The sequence below is a fragment of the Astatotilapia calliptera genome, chromosome 19 (assembly GCF_900246225.1).
Source record: "Astatotilapia calliptera chromosome 19, fAstCal1.2, whole genome shotgun sequence".
Lineage (NCBI taxonomy): Eukaryota > Metazoa > Chordata > Actinopteri > Cichliformes > Cichlidae > Astatotilapia > Astatotilapia calliptera.
The window spans coordinates 19,685,222-19,694,538 of NC_039320.1; the positions used below are offsets into that span (position 1 = coordinate 19,685,222).

At 41.1% G+C, this 9,317-nt stretch overlaps 1 protein-coding gene and 1 non-coding gene across 6 annotated transcripts in view; both read right to left on the bottom strand.

The window, feature by feature from the left end:
* The window catches only part of pcnt (pericentrin), a 34,460-nt gene extending 28,575 nt beyond the window's left edge, over positions 1-5,885 (bottom strand). For 3 of the 5 annotated variants that reach the window (XM_026151270.1, XM_026151272.1, XM_026151269.1), the window contains exons 1-4: positions 5,656-5,885; positions 4,079-4,108; positions 1,725-1,901; positions 1,088-1,228 (exon numbers count right to left, since the gene is read on the bottom strand). In XM_026151270.1, the coding sequence (XP_026007055.1) occupies positions 1,088-1,228; positions 1,725-1,901; positions 4,079-4,108; positions 5,656-5,703 (396 nt within the window). In that variant the 5' untranslated portion in view covers positions 5,704-5,885. The remainder of the gene's footprint in view (positions 1-1,087; positions 1,229-1,724; positions 1,902-4,078; positions 4,109-5,655) is intronic. The other 2 variants (XM_026151273.1, XM_026151271.1) reach the window with 1 other exon arrangement.
* A 3,359-nt stretch (positions 5,886-9,244) lies between these two features.
* trnak-uuu (transfer RNA lysine (anticodon UUU)) lies at positions 9,245-9,317 on the bottom strand. Its single transcript has one exon. It is a non-coding gene; the product is annotated as a tRNA-Lys (tRNA).

A 9,317-nucleotide genomic window follows, 5' to 3' on the forward strand; every position in this document is an offset into this window, starting at 1 on the left:
ACAAACAATTTATATGCAAATTACAACAACAAATGAAGCCCACAATCTGGTTGGAAGAATCAAACCATTAACTTACAACACCTTATATACAGAGAAAACACCCCTAGTTTGAGATTTAAATACACAGTGAACACGTGAAACACTACGTGCCAAAGACACTAACCAGATTCCTCTGCATACAAAGCTTCACATTAGACCAACTGTGCTGCTTTTTCAGTCCAGAGCACCAAGCAGCCATGCAGAAGAGGAGACTTGGTACAATCCCCCATGGGAGGTGATGACACAGAAATCCAAACAAACAGTCCTCCTCACACGCATAGCAATACCATAACAAGACTTTCATTGTCTTAGTGAGCAAACAAAGCATCAGGACAAATTAAACACATCCAATTCCAATCACACAATGGAACCGATTTAGATAACTGCTCAGTTCTGAGGTTACTGTGTGTCAATACAGAACTTAAAAATGTGAGCCCAAGTAGATTACAGTATTCATGACAAACCCCATCTTGTTTCTCCATTTCCAGTTATGCTTCAGCCAGCTGAGTTTAACATGATGATGAACTCCAATCAAACGGCTTACTTACGGATTACTGAATTATGCCATACAAGACAAAGACATGCAAATATCCTGACATGCTCCTTGGAACTGCACTAATAGATGCAAACCAGCCAACTTGGAAACTGCTTCAAGAAGTTAACTTGCGCCAAATATGGAGACAAAGCCCTTTATGTAATTAATCCAATCAGCACCAGGACATGGGGGAAAAACATGTTTGCAGAAGTACGGGTCAATTCTGATAAACCTAAATCACTCACGTTTTTATAAAGCCATTCACACCACTTGTTCAACCTCTACAGCTCAATCCAGGGGACAGATTTGGTCAACGTCTCTGGCTCATCTCACGAGAACAAATGTAAATCCTCTGTCCTCTTTAACAATAATGACCTACGCTCCTTGATTTTATTCTTCTAAACAAAACCAGCTCCACGAGAGAACCCATCTATGGTATTCTTGAGTTTTCCCCCAGACACACTTTAAAAGTTTGACATCCTACAGCAGTCTCCAGATACTGGCTTTGTATACCTTGAGCTGCTCTTTGCCAGTAAGTGCAGCTAACTCCTCTTCTCTCAAGTCATCCACAGGGGACGGGCTATGCTTGGGGGTGAGCGGCTGATCCTTCGCTTCGTTTTGCCGAACCTCTGGTTTCCCTGACATTTGAGGCTCCTAAAGGATTAAAAAGTATTAGAATTAAAGTCTAATCGTACCCGAGTCCACAAAAGAAATGTCAGGAAAAAACGCATGTGCTGCAAATTTGCACATTTAATGTCATTAGTGAACTCTGCCTTAGTAGAGAAGAAGAAGAGAAAAGAAAAAAAAAAAAAAGGGGGGGGGGGGGGGGGGCAGTTAATCCTGGCCAGGTTGTCATGACAACATGGCCTACAGGCAATGTGATGGTTAGTGACCCATTTCTGTAATGTATGTTTACAGACGGGGGGCATAGACCACTTGTTGAAGCATACAGTGAATAAACAAAATTAGACAAACAGGGTGGGGTGGGGTGGGGGGTGGGGGGGACTGTGAGTATGAATGGAGACATGACCGTCATGAAAATAACCAACAGTTTTAATTAAAACTAATAATCTTATGCTCCCTACATATCAAAATTGCTTCAGTGTTTGTAACTATTATTGATGAGCTCTCTAGGCAATTGGCGGCATACCTCATGGTTGGTGCTGTTGTTATGCTCTGTAGCACTGGCTGATGGAAGAGCTGGTTCTACGTGGTGATCTTCCGTCGAGCGGTCATTCTGCGAGTCAACCTGGCCCTTCCTCTTCTGCGTCTTTTTCGCCGCCCCCGCCCCGTCGCTTTTCGCCCGCTTCTGTCTGAAACTAGCAAGCTGCGCAAGAAGGACAGCGAGAGGTAGATGGACACGTACGTCAGCACCAAAGAGCACCACCACACTATCAGCATGGTGAACCTCAGGGGTTGAAGGAGAAATGAGGTCAGAGTCCAGATTTATCTCCTCAAGGTAGGGAAATGTATACAAAATGAATCAAAACCAGACAAAAGTCATCATGTGAAGTTAGTGATAGTCCACAGTGTAGAAAGGAAAACCCCTCGTCTTGATGAGTCAGTTGTGCAGCAAAAAAAAAGCCCAAAAGTAATCCCAACACTCAAGTCCAAAATAGATTACACCATAGCCTGACAAGGTATCCAAGTTCAAAATGAAGTGAGGCAGCTAAATATTCTCAAATCTCCAGAGAACAGGCTGATGAGAAGTGCAGATTTTACATTGACACACAGTGGACAACCTCTCAGCAGAACAGAAACAGAGCAAGGTTTAAAAAAGGACACGCAACTGTCACTTTGTATTTCTCAGCTTATCAAAACCTCAAGAAAATAAATAAATAAAATCACAGATGCAGCTTTTTTTTCCCCCTATTTTTTTTGGAAGGGTCTCTTAAAGTCCTCTCTGTAGCTATAAAAGGAAAAGTATATCGAGACTAAACCTGACAAGAAAAAAAATGCATAATTACATTAAAGCTACAATATTTATCTTAAATTCCAGAGGGAACAATTTGATAGAAATTCACCTCGGTCGGTTTGACTGCAACACACCCTCTCCTCTGTTCACTGCCTCTCTCATGCCCCGTCTCTCTTCCTAAGCAGCTTAAATCAGATCACGGCAGTTCACATTGTGACAGAGACCCTCATAGAGCTTTCCATCAATATCTGACAGCAATTATTGACTTCCTTTCTTGCTGCCTGTCAGACCTATCCATTCTTCCTCATCGGACAAGTTGCTCTACTGTCCAGATATAGATCTTGCAGTCTGCAGGCAACAGCGCAGTCAGCCCAACCTTTCATCCAAAAACTCACTGCCAACAGCCAACATCCAAAGCAGAGGGATCCACAAACTCTGGGTAGAGGATGGCATGTGTCTAGACTAAAGAAAGAAGGTGGAGACTGGGACATGCATTCACATAGAGAGGAGGAGACAGAACTCTATGTGTGGCAAGCAGCACTGGAGTGTGCATGCTCAATTCAATTTGAGATTACATGGCCCTGGGAGACCTACTTGTTGCTTTATGTGATGACTCACAAGCGTGATGCATAACAATATCGTGTGTGCATGTGCATAAAACCTTGTTCTGATCACATGTTCCTTGACTACACTGCCACATTGTAGGTTCTGCTTTATAAGCAGCCTGAAATGCATCCATCACTGTACAACCTCAGTGTCCCACTCCTGAAAGCAGCCCTTTATCAAGTTAAGCACCCTTAAATGTTTTCCTACCTTAAATTGTCAGCTTTCTTTCCTTACTTGCTTAAAACCGCACCCATTCTCCATCCATCACCCTATTCACTGCCTCCGCTTACCACAAAAAGAAAAAGAAAAAGGGAAAAAAAGCCCTCAAAGACAGCAGGATGAGCTGTGTTTAGCCCAAGGCCACTTCCGCCCTACTGAGACTGACTAACAAGCTGGCTGAAGCTCACTCTAGTCAAATTAGATGTAATTGGACTGCTGAAAGCTGCTACGGTGTTCTCAACAATGTCATCATTGGTCAGGAGGGGACTGCTGTCTCCAACAAGGGGTTAATTTGCTGTCCACGTTGGTGATTGTATCAAATTTGTGCCACGCTTTTAATGCCAAAGAGAAATCAGAGCTTACCGATGCCACAAACATAGTAAAGGCAAAAGACAGCACTGCATTACCATAGCAACACCATTCGTGTGAGACACACGCGCAACATCCTCCACCTCACCCAATCTCATGGGTGCACTGCACCACCTGATGGCCTGTAACTAACATGACAGCATACGCAAGGAGCATGGCTATTTTAGGCATTCAGATCATGACTGCAGGCAGATTTCCTTTCAGATGCTGTATTGTTTGAAGAGCAATATACATTAAAAGGTGACAGCGATTACCCCACGGCGCAGAAAAATAAGAAAGTTGTGATTGATCACTCAACAGAAACAAAACAAAACAAAAAGAAAAATCAAAGAAGAAACAGCCACAAGCCCACAAGTCATTGATTTGCTCCTTCATCCACCACTTTCTATACTTACATTCTGACTCCGAGGCATGGTGGAAGATTTCTATAAGGAATATAAATGTTGTAGTTGAGTAATTTTTTGTTATTATTATTATTATTATTATTATTATTATTATCCCCAAAATGAGTTCCATTACAAATTATAGATGGATTAGCCATTTACACTGCATGTGTTATATGATATATCCTAAAAAGGTGACTTAGTTTCATACATTGTTTCTAGACTACATGGCTTGTTGTCAATGTGGGACAAGCCATTTTTGACTACTAGGCCATTAATAATATGGCTTCCCATTAAGGTGAAATCAGCTGCTTGCCATTTCTACTTGTAAACACCAGAGGAGTCAATTTCAAAACTGATGAGGGCTGAAATTTTTTATTTATTCTTTTTTTTGCTACTTTGGGGCTTGCTATAACTAAATGAAGCATGCATACTGCTCTCTCAGAAAATCCTGGAGAAGAATGTCAGACCATCAGTTTGTGGTCTGAAGGTCTGACTCACTAGTTCTCACCAGCACAATGACCTGAAACACACCAGCAAGTTCACTTCTGAATGGCTCAAACAAAACAAAATGAAGGTTTTAGAGGGACCTTTCCCATTAAGATGCTTTGGCATGGGATTAAACGGGCTTTTCATGCTGCAAAACCTCTGAATTCACACAATTCCACAAAGAAAAGTGGCACAATATTTCTCCATAGTGATGTGAAGGACTCATTTCCAGTTATCGCAGATTGCAGTTCTTTCTGCCAAGGTTGGAGCAACCAGTTAATAAATTAAATCATTTAAAAACATTTTGCATTTACTCGGTGGTGGCGGGGGTCTTTGGCTAACATTAAAATTAGTTTGATCTGACATGTATGACAAGTTTACAAAAGAATGAGAGAAAAAAAATTCTTCTTCCTGATTTTTGAGCACTATGTCACTTAGATACAAGTAAACAGTACTTGTTTAGAGAGCTTAGTGGGGGATAGGCTCACATAAAGTTTTGCCACAATTTTGAAACACAGATGACTGACTTAGTGAATAGTTAACTTTGGAATTGAGGCTCTGTTATAACCACTGCACAAGTAAACCCTTTCAGTGAGTAAACATATGATGTTGATCCACGTTGTTTAGAGCTGTAATGGCCTGTGAGTAATGTGCAACCTGCATTCTCAATAGCAAAATAAATCAAGCAAGTGCCACAAATCTCCCACCGAATACATCTTCACTGCACACGAGTTAAAGGCAAACTTAACACATATGTCTAAATAAAAATGAAAGCTATTTACTATGGTCAATGGAACAATCACATATGCGTTTACTGCTGAACTACCAAGTAACTTATATGAAAACTGCCTTCATTTACCAGCTGATTAACCTGCTTCATAAATGATGTTACTCTTCGCTTCTCATATTCTACGCCCAACCGCGGGAAATACATGGCGAGAGCCTGCAATTTAACATTCAAAGGTAATTCAAGCGACAATAAATGTGCAGTCATTTTGGTGGTGAGTGTAGTTAGCAATGGATAAACGCAGGGCTATGACAAAAGAGTTTGCTAAGTGCTAGCATTCAATATTAGCATGCGTTACATGCTAGCAACAAACCTTAGCTCTCCCAGCTTCTACCTTCCTCCGACGTTCATCTTCATCCATGACTCGATCGAAATAAACGCGTTAACGGTTTAGGACATAGGTCCTGATTTAACTGAAAATAATGCTAAACCTTCCTTCAAAGAATAAGTTAACCCTTGAACAAATCTTTACATGCAACTGTCAACAGACAACATTGAGTATGGCCGCCAAGTCAACGTAGCTCCGCCCTTATCGGGTTCCCCTTGCCTAACTGCCCAATTAATTAGTTACTTTCCTCACCTTCAGCCAATTAAATTCGTGTTGTTTAAAAATAAGTTAAAAGCACCGCCTACTGTATATAGCAGTCAAAACTAGCACTCAGTTAACCAATCAAATTGCTGCTTTAAGCCGCCTAGACTGGATTGACGTCTCTTGTAGCCAACCACAGTTAGCTCATACAAATCATACTCCTGTCACAGCTGGATGACGAGTTTTTCATTTAGGGGGCGTTCGCAGTGAAGTACGCAGGTTAAAAACATGAGTACCGTTAACATTATATTTATTAAAAACGCAAAGCAACGATCTACAGTTTATATTAATTAAAGATTGGTGCCTAATGTACTCAAACAGTGCGTTTCCGTTTATTAGGAGTCAATGATTGTGCCACGTTAGAAAGGTTTTGACTATACCCAAATGAGGTGAGCATCAGCAGCAGCCAGCACTTAAGCACTAAATCCATCCAACAAAGCCCAGTAATAATTCAGAACCCAGCTTTAGGCTTTTGTATGTGACAAATCAAAAGAAGAATAGGACACATTTAATGTTTTTATTGTTTGAAGGTTCTCTTCACTGTCCCACCCTTAGTTTTTTTGGCAGCAGAGAAACCAGACCAAGAAGGTAATGCAAGTCATAGTTAAGTCCAGTAGTAATAAACAGGTGTGTCCCATGGCAGCTACTCTGTGGCTTTAGTTTGTCTGAGTTACTCCAAATGCCACGACATGAAGTACAGTTTAGCTAAGTCAAGTCAAACTTTATTTCTATAGTACATTCAAAACAACCTCAGCTGTCGAGAGCACTGTACAACTTAAACAAAATAGGCTTAAAATATAAACTCTACATAAAAGTCACAAAATCAAGCTGTAAGTCTGTGTGGTTAGTACTTCATAAAAAATATATTGGAACAACTTGAATTTGGATTTGGATGGAAGTATTTCTCCATGCATTCTGATGAAAGTAGGACTTGTCTCTTGTATTTCAACCTTTTATTTTTATTTCATATATTAGTCCAACAGAGAACCCATAGCTTTTAATGATCAGAAACATGGCACGAGTCGCATTTCATCAGTGGTCCTCACCATCCACCCACAGTACCCACCCATCTCCATCAACCAGCCACTGGTCTGCCCTTCCTGCCCTCTCTACCACTACCTGTCCCAACTCAGCCTCCTCATGTACTCCAGCAGACTATGAGATACAGATCTCATAACACCCCAGTGCCCCTCTGTTTCTATTCGGTCTGTTAAGTGTATTCAATATTGTTCTCCTCCTCCTGCTGCCTGACTCAACCTGACCTACACTGCGTACAAGATTGCACGGATTAGATTTAAAATGCTCTGGTAAAATCCCCAAGTAAAGTTATCTTTTTACCTCCCTGCATTATACTATATCCCAAATCCCATATACACCAAAATAAATTGAAAATGTGCAGTTTGATTTAATCTAGTGTTATATAGATTATTTGAGTTTTAAGACAAGGAAACGGTATATATTTTTTAAATAAATTATTTATCCATGTGCTTCTTGTAGTATTTTTTTTTTTTGCGAGATTTGTTAATTTGTAAAATGATTGATTATATATGAGAAAAAGGACAAACCACACGATACTTTTGACAGGGGTGACGTTTCTTGGCACTGCAACTATCGCAGCACCCCGTGGCAAGGCAACTGCAGCTTCCTTGGATTCTTCTCCTTCAGTCCTGCCCTGCAAAACAGTCATCACAAAGGGTGTGTAACAGCACTGCTTATGTCATGTATAGCTACAGTATATGTTTGGTACTGTTTGACATGGTGTAGCTGATGTTGACACAAAAAGCCCAGATTGATCAGACCATGATGCACGACATCATGCTCCAAGCCATACCTCCCATTTCCGTGGCCGTGTCATCACCTGGTGGGCTCAGTCACTGTGCTTTTCACACTACATTTCTCAAGCATGCAAATAGACACAAACACCTTGACACATAGAGACAAAGTGAAAAAATGGCTACACTGTTTACCAAATTGACATTTTTTGTCTCATTACTTCCAGGCAAGTTACCATGGATATCATGTTTGTAAGACCTGATTTCAAAATAAAGAGTGTGGCTGTGCATCAACATCAGCATCACTGCAGTCTTGCCCCTAGATCACCGCAACTGCCTCCAATCCGCAACCATACATGCTCATCAGCCACCAGCGGTGACGTTTCTCACTGCTGCACATGTAGAGACCTTCATCTTCCTTTGATAGACCCATGAATCGGTGGTCCTCCTCTTTTCTCATCTCAGCCTTGCCTCTCTCTCAAACTTCGTCTTCAAGCTGCTCAACCTGAGCTGTCCCTCTGATATACTCATTTCTGATCTTGTCCATTGTGGTTACTCCCGCTTAAAATCTTAACATCTTCAACTCTCCCACCAGCTTGTCCTGTCTTTTTGTCAGTGCCACCATCTCCATCACAGCAGGTCCTCAGTTCATGTCCTGCGCCATCTTCACGTACTTCTCTGCCACTCCTGACTTCCTCATGCAGTGCCATAGTTCCTCTCTTGGCACCCCATCATATCTTGTTTTCTTTAGATCCACAAAGACCTAGTGCAGTCCCTTCTGACCTTCTCTGCACCTTCTCCATCATTACTCTCAAAGTAAACGTCACATCTGCTCTTTCCGAAGCCTGATTGTTGCTTGCCTGAGCGTCATCTCTCTTCTTAACCCAGCTTTAACAACTCATACACTTAAATTTGTGGTAAGGCTCATCAATGAAAAAGTACTTCTTCAAAGTTTTCAACACATTGTCTTCACTCATTCATACCAATTTTGTCTTTATAATTAATCACCCTAACCTGCTGCACATCCCTTCCAGCCAATTAATACAAGTTATTTTCTCCTTTCTCAGTGTCCATGCTCATATAAAACGTCCAACAAGCCTTTTTTCCCTTTGCCACCTCTCTCTTTGTTTTATACATCGCCTCCCAGGACATCTGGCTACTTGGAATGGTGACCATTCCATTTTTTCTTTGTTCTTCCTTTGCATATTTCCTCATTCTACACAGTCTCCTTGTCTTCTTTCATCTGTTCAGCACTGGATCCAAATGACTGATCTTAAGTAGACTTCTTTGAGAGAATAGATTTGCTGCACTTAGGAAAACTATCTTAAACAAAACTAATAAAAGGAGAAAAAACTGAGGCAACTTAGAAAAAACTGCTCAAAGCAGCTTGTAAGAACTATATGACTGAAGGTTTAAAACATACATACAGCTTTAAAATGGGTATGTCTGCTGCAGGGATGAATATCGTTCGTGTGTTCATTTTTGTCGAAGAGCAGAAATTAAACTTTTCATCATTCTTCGTTCGAAGGGAAAAAGACTGACGCCCGAACAGGGACTTGAACCCTGGACCCTCAGATTAAAAGTCTGATGCTCTACCGACTGAGCTATCCGGGC